General features: G+C 41.6%; 4 protein-coding genes and 1 long non-coding RNA gene across 5 annotated transcripts in view; 3 read left to right on the top strand and 2 right to left on the bottom strand.

The window, feature by feature from the left end:
• The window catches only part of LOC142903286 (uncharacterized), a 153,891-nt gene that overhangs the window by 57,781 nt on the left and 80,625 nt on the right, over positions 1 to 15,485 (top strand). The gene's annotated exons all lie outside the window — the stretch shown is intronic.
• The window catches only part of ddt (D-dopachrome tautomerase), a 76,398-nt gene that overhangs the window by 8,293 nt on the left and 52,620 nt on the right, over positions 1 to 15,485 (top strand). The window lies entirely within an intron of this gene.
• Positions 298 to 2,353, bottom strand: LOC142903271 (uncharacterized). Its single transcript, XM_076048824.1, has 3 exons — positions 2,011 to 2,353; positions 1,175 to 1,256; positions 298 to 1,058 (listed from the first exon to the last, which is right to left on the bottom strand). Exons 1-3 carry the CDS (start codon positions 2,206 to 2,208, stop codon positions 703 to 705), a joined length of 636 nt encoding a protein of 211 aa, XP_075904939.1. The 5' UTR covers positions 2,209 to 2,353; the 3' UTR covers positions 298 to 702.
• On the bottom strand, positions 4,478 to 9,730 carry tmem176 (transmembrane protein 176). Its single transcript, XM_076048825.1, has 7 exons — positions 9,625 to 9,730; positions 8,177 to 8,305; positions 7,501 to 7,611; positions 7,332 to 7,388; positions 6,694 to 6,843; positions 6,294 to 6,410; positions 4,478 to 6,192 (listed from the first exon to the last, which is right to left on the bottom strand). Exons 2-7 carry the CDS (start codon positions 8,300 to 8,302, stop codon positions 6,169 to 6,171), a joined length of 585 nt encoding a protein of 194 aa, XP_075904940.1. The 5' UTR covers positions 8,303 to 8,305; positions 9,625 to 9,730; the 3' UTR covers positions 4,478 to 6,168.
• LOC142903274 (uncharacterized) lies at positions 9,754 to 14,766 on the top strand. The gene is made up of 6 exons (XM_076048827.1): positions 9,754 to 9,892; positions 11,425 to 11,509; positions 11,655 to 11,768; positions 12,580 to 12,636; positions 12,986 to 13,150; positions 13,850 to 14,766. Exons 2-6 carry the CDS (start codon positions 11,429 to 11,431, stop codon positions 13,952 to 13,954), a joined length of 522 nt encoding a protein of 173 aa, XP_075904942.1. The 5' UTR covers positions 9,754 to 9,892; positions 11,425 to 11,428; the 3' UTR covers positions 13,955 to 14,766.

The raw sequence follows: 15,485 nt of genomic DNA, 5'->3' as shown, positions 1-15,485 counted from the left end.
TCCATCCATCCGTCCATCCATCAATGAATTTCCAAAACTTGTGGAACTGAGCAACGGCATTTGGTTGTGAAATGAATCACTGTCGTGTTTCTTTTCCCGATGACAATAAAGAAAGTCTAAGTCTAAGTCTGCTGGAGCAGAAGTAAATTCATATGAAGTAATAGATATAGCATTCATTTAAGTTTAATTTGAATTGCTAATTTATATTATTCCTGGAGGGAAAAACCTGCAGAAGTACTTCTGCTTTTTTTCATGTACATATAATATGAAACAATAAAAAAATATAACTCACAAGTGTAAACTTTTGCATTTTAATCTTATTTTATAAAGATAAAAAAAAGCAACAAAAACTCTTAAACCAACTGCACACATTGTATGTTTGAGCTTCTCTTAAAAACAGACAGAAAAAAACACACTGGGGAGAGAGAGAGAGAGAAGCGAAAGAGAGCCTTGTTTCCTGTGCGTGTGTGTGTGTGTGTGTGTGTGTGTGTGTGTGTGTGTGTGTGGGAGAATGCCTCTGTTCAGCTGTCTGTTCTCACACCATGCAGGTAACTAGTGCGTGTAAGTGAAAGCAAAAAGCAAAAAATAGCTAATGCAAGGGGCGCCGCAGGAAATAATAATTTTCTTCTCCTTCCTCCGCAGGTCTTCCTGTAGCTGGATGTTCCCTGGCTGTAGGAGGTCGGTTGATGTTCTTCTGGAAGGTCACTCCGCTGCTTCTTTGGGCTTGTTTTTATTTCTTCTGAACAACTTTGAGAATGAAGAGGACTTCTTCTCACATTCTCCGTCTTGCGATTTGCCCTGTTGTTCTTCCTCCTCCGTCTTCTTATTCTTCTTCAGCTTGATCTTTAGCTTACCAACTGAGAAGGGGAACCGCTTGAAGCCCAGGGTGAAGGCCAACATGGACAGGAGGGCTTTGGTCGTCTTCCAGGCTGCCCACAGGAAGGGTGAGGCCAGGCGGAAGGCCACAGAGAGCGGCCAGTAGAGAGCGATGGCGAGGAGGACACCCTGCAGGACCAGGACCATATACTGAGGGGCCACAGCGCTGACCTCAAGGTCATCTGCAGAGGACAGGATGAAGGTCTGAGGAAACTGGTTCTCCTGGAACCTACAGCAGAATGAGGACGTATGTGGTTGCACCTGCCAATCAGCCAGCTGATGGAGGCTGGACACTGACCTTTGAATCCTGCCGCTTTGAAGCACAGCGACACCTGCTGGAAAGTGACGTTCATGCCGGTGTCCAGGAGTGGAGACAGGGTCTGCACAGGTCACACACACACACACACACACACACACACACACACACACACACACACACACGTAAAAAAAAAATGCTATAACAACTCTACAATTGTCTTGTTTGGGAAAAGAAGATATTTAACTCATTAATTCATTTGATTTTACAGCCTGCTTGGTGTGAACAGAGAATTGGATACCCCCCCACCCCTCCACACACACACACACACACACACACACACACACTGACAGAGAGAACTCTTAATGAAACAGTGTCAATAATTGAATATAGGTATTTAAAAAGTAGCTTTACATGCTTTTTTTAATATACAAAATCCATCATATGAGGATAAGATTTGAATCCTGACAGATTAATTTTAACATCCTTCGTGACCAATTTTAACTTTCAGCAACAATCACAAAGAGATTATGTTTTGAAGCTCTAAACATGTATTTGATGACATGTATTGAGTCTATAACCTCTTTCAGTCACTCTGTTTATTAGTATTATTTTTATTATTATTATTTTTGTTGTTGTTGTTGTTGTTGTTGTTGTTGTTGTTGTATATTTTTGGGGCATTTCCTTCTCCTTTTTTTGAGGGGGTCTTTTTTTCTGTATTTTGTATGTCGACGTGGTGAATCTGGAACGTGATCACACAGTCGTTTCACTTTTGATTGTTGCCTTTTTTTTTTTTTTAAATCATCATTGCGCGGCTGTGTTCTTGTATTTCTTTTTAAATTTTTTTTCTAATATGCTGATGTGGTCTTTCCTCTCACCTCCTGCAGCCACAGCACCGTCTGCTCCCCGGCCAGCGCACCAAGGTAGGACCTTCCCGCCGCCGCCAGCCGCACCTGGACCCGGTGTACTTTGTTCTCCTGCTGGTTTTCCTCTGGTGGAGCGTACAGCATCAGCAGCATGGCAGCCAGGAGGCACTGTAGGACTCGACGCAGGGCAGAGATCAGGAAGCCAAACATGGTGATGGGCGAGGAATTCCAGCAGAGGTTGAGGAGAAGTGGAGGACAAATAGGTTCTGAAGGCAGCAGGTGGTTTAACAGCAACAGAAGAAGAAGCCCCGACAGGAAGTGGTAAAATGGCTGTTGGTGCAGATGAACAGCAGCAAGTCAGAGAGCGCGACAGAGACCTTGGCCAATCACACTCCTCCATTTAAACCCTCCAATCCTCTGCCTTTTTCTGTCTTCTGACCTCTCTCTCCTCCCTGCTGCTTGTCATCACCTCAAGTAAAAGCCAAAGCCAAATTCTTTGAAATGTTTTTAGGAGGATTTTAATTTTAACGTTATTCAAAACTGTTTCTGCCTCATCTATGAAATAAAATAATATATAATGAAATAATATACAAATTAAAATTGCAAGCAGCATTACCAGGACTGAGCCGCTGTGGGCACCGCGCGCCGATGACCCCGACACCTGCCGACTCCTGCCGACCCCTTCAGAATCTTGCCAACCCATGCATCCCCTCCCGACGCCTCCCGACCCTTCCCGACCCCTTCTGACCCCTGACATAAGGGTTCAAAGCTCAAACATTTACGGTTCTTGAGTTTTGCGATTTTAGATTTTTTTCAAACAAATGAAAATAGCTCACTTCTGGCTTTTCAGAGGTCAAAGGTCAGAACACATGAAATGTAGATCTCTATCCAAGGAACATGTGGGTCTTTGTCCCATGTCTCTATGACCTTCCTAGTGTTTGCTAGAGTCTTTCTAATGGTTTTTCCGGGGGGATGTCGAGCAATTTTTGGTGGCAACTTTAAAGGGCCGTAAAATGAAAACGGTTGAGATCTTAAAGGTCATACTAAATTTCCAAGGCCATAGCGCTTCCGGTTTCAGAGTCTTACATTTTGAATTTTTTCCAAACAGGTGAAAATAGCTCACTTCCGGTTTGTTGCAGGTCAAAGCTCAGCATTTATGTAAATTCGGAATGGATTGAACAAATTTGTGGGTCTTTGTCCCATGTCTCTACGACCTTCCTAGAGTGCACTATGGCGATTTTAGTGTTTTTGTGTATGTCAGGGGCACTATTGAGCAGATTGATCCCGTTAAATTTTTTCGCCAGTTCTGAACTGCTTGCAAAAATTGTTTAGGTTTGGATTAAAAGGGGTTCAAAATGTGGTTTGAACACGTGGCGGAAGAAGAAGAAGAAGAAGAAGAAGAAGAAGAAGAAGAAACAAATGAGTCTTTCGCCCTGCTATAGACCTGCTCTGTTCCAGAGCTGGTCTTATCACTGGGGCTTAGTCCCGAAGGGTCACTGTGGTGCAGTGGTTAGCGCTGCCACCTCACAGCAAGAAGGTTGCTGTGTGGAGTTTGCATGTTCTCCCTGTGTCTGCATGCAGGGCCGGCCCAAGCCTCCATGGGGCCCTAAGCAAAATTTGATTTTGGGGCCCTTTATTTCAGCCAGTATTGATTGTTGATCATTCACACACCTACAATGAGTTCAATGCAGCTCTGGCAGTGTTGTTTACATCCTATTGACGGCCATGTTTTTACACATGTATGTATTACACGTTTGAAATTATGCTGTTGCTGTATCTCCAAAGGTAAAATAATCAGAAACGTAAGTAATACCAATCCAAACTTAATACGAATAATTTCAATGAATGCATCATGGATCACGTCCAGGGTACCACATATGGTTTTCAATCTCAAAGGGTAGCACATCCAAGAGTGTCCTGGGGTTGATTTACACAACATTCCAAGTGATAAAGCACAAAGTGAGGTACAGAGGCATTAAGAATCACTAGGTCTACATCAGCAGCTGCACTCTGTTGAAAGTGTGTTATTGTACAATAATATATTTTTGATCATATAGAAATCATCATTTATACATGGAAAAAAACATTTATTAAAATTTAGTTTTATTTTTTTGAATGGTCTTGGGGGCCCCCTAGTGGCCTTGGGGCCCTAAGCCGTCGCTTACTTCGCTTATGCCTTGGGCCGGCTCTGTCTGCATGGCTTCTTCACACAGTCCAAAAACATGCGTGTGAGGTGAATTGGAAACTCTAATTTGTCTGTAGGTGTGTATGTGAGTGTGAATGGTTGTTTGTCTATGTTTGTCTGTATGTGGCCCTGTGATGAACTAGCGACTTGTCCTGGGTGTCACCCTGCCTTTGCCCTATCATGACAGCTGGGATAGGCTCCAGCAGAACCCCGTGAGCTCAGGAATAAGTGGGGATCGAAAATGGATGGATAGATATATGTATATGTACAGGTACTACCTGAAAAATTAGAATATCAAGTAAAAGTTGTTTTAGTTTGGCAATTTAACATAAAAGATGAAACCAACAAATTTTATTGAGCCATTACACGCAAATTGACATATCTCAAGCAGTTCCTTGTTGTAACTTTGCTGATTAAGATTTTCAGCTTTTTAAAACTACAAACCCACAAACTCAGAAAATTAGAATACTGTGAAAAGTTTCAGTTTTGTAGGTTCAAAGAGTCCAAAGAATCCAAAACACCTGCAAAAGGGTCCTGAGTCTTTAAAAAGTCGGTCTTGGGTTGGCCCAGAAGAGTTCAGACATGGGGAAATACAACAACCTTTTCAGGATATTCTAATTTTCTGGGTAGTACTGTTTACATCTAACTTTAATTTGAATTGATAATTCAGATTATTCCACTTGGTGGGCGATAACAAATGCAGGAAATGAACACATTAATAATGTACCACAATGGCTGTTTTAAAAAGGAAAAGAAAAAAAAAACATTTTCAATAATCCAGCTTCTCCTTGCGGGGAGTGTCACAGCAAATTAATTCTGTTAATTTGTTAACTTGAGGGCTCAGTGATGCTCAACACTAAGAAACCTTGAAAAAGGCTGCATTAAAACACACACACACACACACACACACACACACACACACACACACACACACACACACACACACAGTGCAAAGTTTTTTGTTGTGAACAAGGCTCCTTTTCCAATGAGGCTCAGTTGCATAGAAGAGTTGTTAGGGTGGGAAAAAAGAGCTGACTTCAGCTAGAATGCAATGCACTGTAATAACTTGTAGCAACCACCAAACACTTGTACAAACAAACATTCCAAGACTGCTGCATTCGTGTTGAGGAAATGTGAGTGAATAGTTATGTGTACTCAAACTTTTAGACTTTAATTTTATTTGCTGTTTGCTTGGACTGCAGAAAACACAATTCAAAAACTGTTTCATAAACTTTTTAAACTGTGTAAAATTAAAATCAACAGAAAAACTCTGAAATTTGTTTACATACAGTACATGTATGCATGTATATATATGATTTGATTTTATATGATTTGATATTGATTATTTGATCAATGCCGTCTTGCAAAGGTTAAAAAGTGGATTGTTGTGAAGTGCTGTTCTAGGCCAAACAGTGCCCCATGACTGTCAGCCAGTGGGTGGGATGATTAATGGCTGAATCAACACATGGTTTGACAGCGTAACACAACTTTGACAGCAACAACAAGAACAACAACAAAAAAGGAAACAACAAAACAACAACATTGTCAATGCGTCTTAAGTGGTGCTATAATACGTGGAGATGTTCTCAGTCAGTGTCTGCAGGAGGCGCCAATAACCTAATACGTTTTTTGTTGGATTTTTCTTTTTAAATAAAATGCAAAATTGCTGATGAAGGAAGTTTCAATTCTGTTTTTTCAAGTCAGTGTGTGAAGGAAGGAAGGAACCAACAGCTGCTGCTGGATCCAGTCTTGTTTTTCTCATCAGACGTTTTCATGGAAGTGTCATTTTCTACTCAGTTCCTGAGGAACATGCAGTTCCTTCTGCAGACACCATACTGCACCGCTTCATACCAACGTACCCTGTGATACTTCAGTGGAAAAAAACAAACAAAACAATGTTTATTGATGTTTTGGACACATTCTCTCTGGTCCAGGTGATGGAGAGCACGTCCCGCCAGTCCTGGGTCGCAGGCGGTGCGGTGACCTCAGAGGTCCGGACCAGCAAGAGACTGAGGGAGGAAATAAGGAAGATTCAGGAGGGTGAGTTTCGACTACATCGAAAATACATTCTAGTTGCCCAAAGAAGGTCACCAAAAGACGGCAGTCTTACAGCGTACTGTCTAAAACCACGTCTCTGCCTGAAGAGGGCGCCGCACAGCACGGCGGAGACCACTGTCTGGACCAGTGTGAAGAGGAGGAGGCAGCCCTTCAAACCTCGACTCAGCCTCTGACACACACACACACACACACACACAAACACACATGCACATGCACATGCACGCACACGCACGCACACACACACACACACACACACACACACACACACACACAGGAGAAAGCTGTGACTCTGCTGAGATTCTCAATTTTTTCTCCAGCTCATTGAACGAGAACCGAATCTCAATTCTTTTTGCTGACTGGTCACCCAGTGAGTCGACTCCTTCACAACCTCTGCAGAGCTACTGAGCCTATCAGTTGTTGTTTCTCAGCCAATCAGCTGCTGCCTCTCTCACCGTGGTGTAATGTTGATCACTGCACTCTTCGTAGACGGCCAGCTGACCGCAGGACACCACTGGGTTCCTGTCCAGGTCCACACAGTAGATGATCCCAGCCACCGCAGAAACCAGCAGGGAGACAACGCTGGAGGTCAGACATACAACCAGCTGGGAGGAGGGGAGGAAAAATGAACAAACAGAAAAAAGAAATCTACACACATTCTACACACAAAATCAGAGAGTCAAACCTGTGATGTAATTCTACCATTTTGTCAAAAAAATCAAGACTGTATTTCAAAAGCTTCTAAAAACAAAAAATATAAATATAAAATAAATAAATAGAAATAAATAAACAATTTTAAGTGTAGAGACTCTTGACATTGAAAAGAGTACACTTAATAATAATTATAATAACATTCAGAAAACAATATTAATATTAATAAATTATATATTTTTATTTGAAGAACAAGGAAAAAAATTGACTCAGGATTGCAAAAAAAAAAAAAAAAGGTTCATACCCCAAAAAAGTTCAGGATCAAAACCATTGCAACACATCCTTCAAGAAGGGGTTGTGTTTGAACGGTGGCAGTGTGTAAGAAAGTGTAACAGAGTTTAACAGTGCGTAATGTAGCGTAACTGTGTGTCGACAAACTCACAAGCTTCTCGTTGCAGACTTTGTCAAGGACGATGGCGATGATTCCGGCCGCAATGAACTGGAAGAGAAACAAATATGTTGTCGGAGTTAAAACCCAGCGATAATGCAGGTCAGCTAACCTGCCCCCCTATCCCTGTAACCCAACATGCCCCCTCCCTGGCTGCTCTCACCGTCAGACTGCTCCACCAGGGGACTCCCGCGTCTACCACCTCTGTGGTTTCAATAAAGCAGAGTGGGATGGAGTAGGACAGGACCATCAGGCCCAGCATCACCTGACTCACCTGGGACACACGCGTGCACGCACGCACACACACACACACACACACACACACACACACACACACACACACATCTTTATTAACAGCTTAAAGGGATAATTAAATTTTTTCGTTTTCTTTTTTGGCAATTTCAAAAATGAAACGGGATGCGACTACTTCCTGAAAAAACCACAAGACATCGTAAGACATCAACAACAACAACAAAAAAAAGCAAGCTAACTTGTGACAGCACCCTCTTTGCCTGAGGAGATCAGTAGTGTTTCAAAAGTGAGTCTGAAGTCGAATATTTATATTTATTTTTGTTTCCGGAATTCACAAGTGCCCTTAAAATAGCAACAAAAAGTCAAATATCTCTTTCAATGAGATGGATGTATTTCTTTTTCTCTGAATATGTGTATATACATATACGTTTTTGTGTTTAAATACAAACATAATAAACAAAAGTGGAGGTGTTTTTCATTGAGTGGCTCCAACTTGTAAACAACAGTTTTCTTGGACGTGTTGTGGTTTTTCTTTGATGATTCCATACTGTTGCTTCTGGTTGTGTTTCGTGACTGCGCACACTCACTCCAAGGCTCTTGGGCTCCCCCCTCTGGATTGCGACTTGCAGAGCCTGCTGCCTCTCGGCCAGTTTGTTGATGTTGACATCCTGCAGCACCTGCACGTTCAGGTCCCCGGAGACCTGCACTGCCATGGCCTGCAAACAGGGGGAGGTAGGGGCAACCAAGTACAAATGCTTTGTTACTGTACTTAGTGGGTAGATTTTTACTGTACTTTACTGAGTAATTATTTTTCTGGCCACCTTTATTCCCTACATTTGTACACAAATATATTTATTTTCTACCTACATTGGAAAAACACGCTGGGTGCTTTTGTGTTTGAAAGTCTGCAGAAGATACAACTTCTGTTTAAAGTCATCCACTTATTATTATAGTGAAATATTGAGAAAGAAAAAAACATGCTCATAAAGACCTCTGACCTCTGTTCAGTCCAGTCCAGTCCAGATTATTCTGTCTCAACTATTTACTTTTTGCAAAATTGTCAGAAATTGCATTGCTTCATTAATGGCAAAAAAAAAAACAACAAAAACACTTTTATTTCAGAACCTACGTATTCAAACTTTTACTTAAAGGTTAAGTGTGTAATAGTTGGAGATTTTGAAGAAGAAACAACTGCATCAAGTGGTTACATTCTAGATTGCAGTGTCTTTCACTCTCCCTCCCTCTCCTGAGCTTGTCAGTGAACTACGGTAGTCTGCGCACCCAAACGTGGATACCTCTTCCACCTTCTTCTTTGTTGGTTCATTTAAATACGTCACTGGTCACCCTAATTACGAAACATGCTGTCAGGCAGCTGGATTGTCAACACTGAGCTTCCTTAAAAACACGGTGGCGTAAGATGCCAGCTAACTGGGAGCAAGACCCTTGCTATACGTACAGACTTATACGTATATGAGAACCGCTCTAGGGGTAGGAAAATCAAATTACTTTTGTTGAACTGCGATTATATACTCTTATTAGTGTATTTATGGGCAGTATATTAAGCTTTTACCTATCTGAGAATCATAAATCAAGCCAAATATTATACACTGGACCTATAACAACATACTGTGAATGCTTTTGCCCCCTCTGGTCAGAGTACAAGAAGTAGTTTGAAGAAGTTGCAACGCATGCAATACAAAGTTGTATTTCTCTTTCTCTCTCTCTTTTCTCTCTCTTTCTCGCCTTCCATTCTGCTGCAACCATCTGATTGGCTGCTACTCCAAACAACTATTCCAAAAAAAATTCCCAGCAAATTCCTCTGAGCTGTGCCCCCGGAAAGAGATCCAGCAGCGTTGACACTGCCACAGCTGCAGACAGCTGCGCATCTCTCCCGGTTGACTTTGGCACAAGGTGGTGGGAGGTTGTGTGAGGTCGTGGGAAGGCCTTTTAGCGAGAAAACATGTTGCGAAAAAAGCAAGTTTTTCGTTTCAAAAACTGACAATATGTAGAATAATAATCAAGTTGTCACTCCTACCTTTGCTTTCCTACTGATATGAAGCTGATGTTTGTCTTCCTCAGCTTGTGAGAAAGAGGGCGAAGGCAGCGACAAGACGAGCTAAACTCCTCCCTCTTCCCATCCCCCTCCCCCTCCTCCTCTTCCTCACTCCCCCTCCGATCCAAAACATCTTCACCCACTGACTGGGTTGTCTTTTTTTTTCATCAGTAAGACGAGACACTCAAGACGCAGTTTTGTTTGTTTGCTGTTGAATTGAATCCTTTCGGATCTTCTCCTAACCTCCGAGGTAAGACAGCACTGCTTGGCTCACTCCATGCATCTAGGAAACACACACACACACACACACACACACACACACACACACACACACACACACACACACACACACACACACGATGACTGGCCGTGCAGTTTGTTTACACTGTTTCTGTGCATATTGCATAGTTTTTATTAGTTAATGATTCAAATTATAATTTATTTAGAGCAGGTAAACGGCAGGTGAGCAACACCACCGTCACCTCCACCACCACCAATGGTGGTCAGCCAGAGGAGTCAACTGCCGTCTATAGGGAGTTTACTGTGTTTACTGTATTATACTGTATACAGTATGTGTGTATCTGTGTGTGTGTGTGTGTGTGTGTGTGTGTGTGTGTGTGTGTGTGTGTGTGTGCGTGCGTGTGTGTGTCTTTCTATTTTGTCAATGATGCAAAGAGAAGTGTGGATTCAGTAGTACAGTCCTCCTGTTGTTCCGCGGTGCCTCCTACTCCTACTCCTCCGGCTTATCCTCTTCCTCTTCCTCCTCCACCTCCCCTTCCTCCTATTTCTTCCCTCCTCCTCCTCCCCTTCCTCCTCATCTTTTTCCTCCTCCTCCTCCTTCCCCCTCCCTCACCAACAACTGCACTCCTCCTCCTGTAGTCACACCATCTGTTTCCCATCCAGCCACATTCCAGTCTTTCCTCAGAAGTGTCCCACATGTGGTTTTGATGAACACACGCTCACTTACTCTCTCTTCCCCTTTTTTTGGTTCTTGTCTGAAATTCCTCCTCTCTCTTTCACAACTTCTTCTTTTCCCTTCCTCCTCCTCCTCCCCCTCCTCCTCCTCTTCTTCTTCCTCCTCCTCCTCCTCTGTTACTTAACTCCCTGTGGTCTTCTGTCCAAACCCAGTTCCGCTCTCTGCAGGAACTCTTGGGATGCTCTTCTTCTTTCACAAGTCTCGTACAGATTTTATTCCTTCTCCTTTTTTTTGCTCTCTTAAATTTGTTTGTGTCGACAATTTTGTTTAATTGATTGCATCATTTCGTCCTAAGACAGCTGGGATAGGCTCCAGCAGACCCCCGTGACCCTGAATAGGAATAAGTGGATATAGAAGATGAATGAATGAATGAATGATTGCATCATGACCTCAGTGGACTTTCTAAGATGTTGATCTATCCAGGAAGTAGCAAATTTCTGCAGGATTGTGATACATGATGTCACCACCTGGGTTGCTTATTTGCGATATATGTATTTATATGTGTGTATGTTGCATGTGGTGGCAAGTGGTGACAGAATATTTCAAAAATTGCGCATGCACACACACACACACACACACACACACACACACACAAAAAACAAAAAAAACATGCACACACATACATATGTGTGTAACTGTCTGAAAGTGTCGTCCGAATATTTCTTGCAACATTGAAGTAGTCCTGTTCATAATCAATTTGCAGACATTTGTAACACATTAAGACAGAGCAACTTCTTAGAGAGTCCACTGAGGTCATCGCGCAACAATTTATAAAAGGCTTGTGTAAGTCATATAATGTCTTGCAGGAACATGTCCTCTCCAGAGGTGGCGCCAGTAGGTGGGCCCAGGCTGGTCCGCATCGCCCCCTGGTTCGATGTGGAAGCCGCTGCGGTGAGAACACAACGCTGCTCCTGGTTTCTCTAGGTGTCTCACAGGTCCTGACTCAGAAGTCCGATTAGACGAGAAAACCAAATTATGAGCTCAGTCCGATTAAGCTCTGCATGTAAACGTACTGAATGTTGTCATCTGTCTACAGGTGGTGACCATCCTGCTGGGCCTTTTCCAGATCTTCCTGTCAGCCGTCCTCATTAGCCCTGAAGAAACGTCTCTGCCAAAGTTCTTCATCCTGCCGCTCATATTGGGGATTTTGGTGAGTGACAAACGTTTGTTTTTTTTAATGCAACAATTCTTCAGTTCTCATCTGTAGGAAAAAAAAGAAATATCCTGAGGATGAATCAGTGGCATGGGACTGGGAGGTTTGTCAGTCTTGTTTGGTGTAAAGCACGATGACAGCGGCCATCAGCAGAGGCGGGAAAAATTTTCACGTTCTGTACTTCAGAAAAAGTACAGCAAGTAAAAGTAATGATTCAACTGCTTTACTCCATTGGAAGTAAGAAAGTGCAGACTTTGAAATGCACTGAAGTGAAAAATATTTTTTTTTTGCCATTAATAAAACAATATATCGATAATAATTTTGCAAAAATGAAAAAAAAAAAACTTTGATTCTCTTAATATTGTATAAATATGAATAATAGTTGTGGGCCATTATTGGATGTTGACAGAACAATAACCAATGTTAGTTTCTATGTCTATTTTTCTCTGTGCCGCAAATGCACTGAACACCAACCTCTATGTATATATATATGTATACATATATGTATATGTACATATACATACATTCATTCGCTTACACATGTACTGTATGTGAACAAATTTCAGAGTTTTTGGTTGATTTTAATTTCAGTAGAGTTAAAAAAGTGGATTACTTTGAACAGCATTTGTATCTTTTGAAGAGTTTTAAACACAAAAGTAACCAGCATGTTTTCTTATTTCCCACCTCTGGCAGCCAGTGTGTATTCTTGTTTATACACCATTTTGAGGACTTCATTACAGTCACAGCTAACTAAGGCCTGTAGGCCATGGTCCAGAGGTTTTCATTTTATCAATGTGTGTGTGTTTAGGTTGTCACTGCAGGATCGTTTACTATAGCCAGTGAGAGGAATCCCAGCAGGAAACTGGTAAGTGTTACATACCAGATGTGACCTTTAAGTCTTCGAATTCTCCAGTCTGCTGCTGCTGCTGCTGCTGCGTGTGGCAACAACAGTTTTCTCAGACTGAAAGCCCATTGTGCCCCCCCCCCCACACACACACACACACATGCACGCACAAAAACACATTTATATTCTTCTCTTCTCTTTCTTCACGTTTTCATATACATGCATACATGTGCATTTTATACACAAGCATCAACATTATTTGTATTGAGTGAGTCTGTGAAATTGTCAAATTATTTTTTTCTTATTTTTTTTTTATGTGTGACAATCAGCCTGAATTGACCCGATGAAATATTCCCTCCCTCCTCCACAGCTTCACGGCTGTGCCTTCAGTAATGCAGCCGGCCTGCTGGGGGCAGCACTGGCCTTCTGCCTCTACTGCCACAGCCTCGGCTTGAATTCAAAAGACCGATGCACGGGCAGTATGCACCCTGATAGGGATTACGAGACCTATCGCTGTCCGTTCGATATGCTGTCGGTAAGTCTCCTGCAGAGTTAACAAAAGTATTCACAATGTTTTGTACTTAAGTAAAAGTATGGACTAACTTGTTTTTTTTTTTTTTTTTTTTAAATACTCTGGTAAAAGTAAAAGTTGTGACAGGATAATCTGGACTGAACTGACCAGAGGTCGGAGATCAGAAGTCTTGATGAGCGTCCGAATTTTTTTTTAAACAGCTTTGCGACTTTCAATACGATATATTTTTTATTTTTCACCTGCAGGACAACCAAACCGTAATCATTAACAGTCCTCCTGACCAATGAGCCATTACTGGACATTGACACTTTTAGGAACAACAACCAATGTTATTTTCTACCTGTTTATTTTTCACTGTACTGAAAACATACTGAACATGAGGTACTCGAAAATGTTATCCACATTTATATTCAACGACACAACAGCAGAGTTCAAATAGCTCCACTTCAAACCACAACAAGAATAAATATTAAGTGAACGACTTTGAATGATTCATTTTTGAAGGATTCAAGTGTGTTTTTCTAATGCAAGGAATAGAAAGTACAGATATTTGAATAATAATAATAATAATAATAATAATAATAATAATAATAATAATAATAATAATAATAATAATAATTTAAAAGAAATGTGGGGAGTCAAAGTAAAAAGTCCTCAAGAAACAAAAAAATATTCCTGTCAAGTTTCCATCTCTTCCTGCAGGCCTTCTCCTGGAGTGTGTCGCTGCTGCTGCTGCTCTACGACATTGGCGCCCTGGTCATGCATGCCATCTTCTCCTTCTCTGCCTTCAAAGCCCTCAGAGTCTAAAAAGACACGCTGATGCATGAGGAAAATATGTGATAAAATGTGAAGTGTGGCAAACTGTTTCTGTGTCTAGAATGTGTCTAGAATGTATTATTTTTTAATTGGTTGAAATGAGATTATCAGTCAACCAGGGAGCAGCTACTAGTGATTCTTCCTCCACATCCTCTCAGAACCACTCCTCTCTGTGGCTTAAACATTTACTTTAAAAGGCACTGATTGATTTGATGACAGTCACAAAACCGCTTGTTGTTGTTGTTTTTGTTTAGTCCAGCTGTGTGTTTCACAGCCATCACACCTCCAGAGATCCTCTCACTCTGTTGTCAACATGCTAATGGGACACTGAACTTCTATAGCAAATTGAATGTCAGGCTGAAGTTGAATAAAATGGGCACTTGATCCTCTCCTGGTGTCCATGTCGCAGGGCTTGGTGTTAATGTATATTTTCTATACATAGATAGATACATAGTCTTTGGTTGTTGACGTTTTTGTTGTACACTACTACCATCTGGGATGGTGTTGACAACTTAGCCACTTTGTCACTCTATTTAGCCAGCAAACTTTTTTTCCCCTGCTGCTTGTGGAGACCTTTGCCAACTCAGATGTGAAAACCACGTATCGTTCTTAAAAAAATCTGCCAACCCCCCCCCCCCCCCCCCCCCCCACACACACACAACAAACATACCGACCTACCTACCTGCATTTGTTATGTCACTATGCTCATAACTAAATAAATGCACAGCACTGTGATTGTCTTTACTCCTGCCAGAAAACCATTGGAAAGTTATTAGAATCAATTAAACACACTGCTAACACAGTTCCAGTCCAGTGTATTTGTTTTCCGTCCACAGTGTATAATACAGACTCGATATAAATACAACAAAAACAGAATTAGAGGCGTTAGACATGCCACAGTGGCTCGCGGCCATTCCACAGGGTGGAAGAACAGAAGAAAACGATATGATAGCAATACTTGATTGTTGTTTTTTTTATTTTGTTTAGTTAAAATAATCAAGATTATGGTATTCAGCATTCTGGATTTCCACTTTATGAATCCCATTTCAATGCAATTTGTAATATTTTGTTCTGCTTTGTACCAAATAGTTTTCACCTTGGTAAAGAGGTTCGGTGTGTCGGTATGGAAGCTGAGTCACTCTCTACATAAAAGTCCTGTTGGATTCTTCCTCAGAAAAGTAAACTGCTGTCTCATTTGAACGGACTCAATTATTTACTGAACAGTTACTCAATGTGGGGCCAGCCGGTTTTTAGTGTTACCAGGGAGCGTGTTGTGCTGTCACATTACCAACCTGTTACTGCACAGTCCAAAAAAAAAGAAAAAGGAATACGGGTGATTTTTTTTTTTTTTTTCAACCAACTGGCGGAAGTGCAGCAGATGGAACATTACCGTCACATAGGGGTTTCCCTGATATCAGCTGAGCTGCGGAAGGTACCAAGACTAAGCAAGACAGGGGGGCAGGTCGCAATAACACAACCCGTGGGAACATTTTCATTGGAAAAAATTAGATATGTATACACG

This window comes from Nelusetta ayraudi, unplaced genomic scaffold, assembly GCF_046127955.1.
Source record: "Nelusetta ayraudi isolate G7.1 ecotype Tasmania unplaced genomic scaffold, CSIRO-AGI_Nayr_v1 ptg000109l, whole genome shotgun sequence".
NCBI classification, from domain to species: domain Eukaryota; kingdom Metazoa; phylum Chordata; class Actinopteri; order Tetraodontiformes; family Monacanthidae; genus Nelusetta; species Nelusetta ayraudi.
Note: the sequence above shows the minus strand (reverse complement) of the source record. Positions and strands in the feature narration are given on the sequence as shown.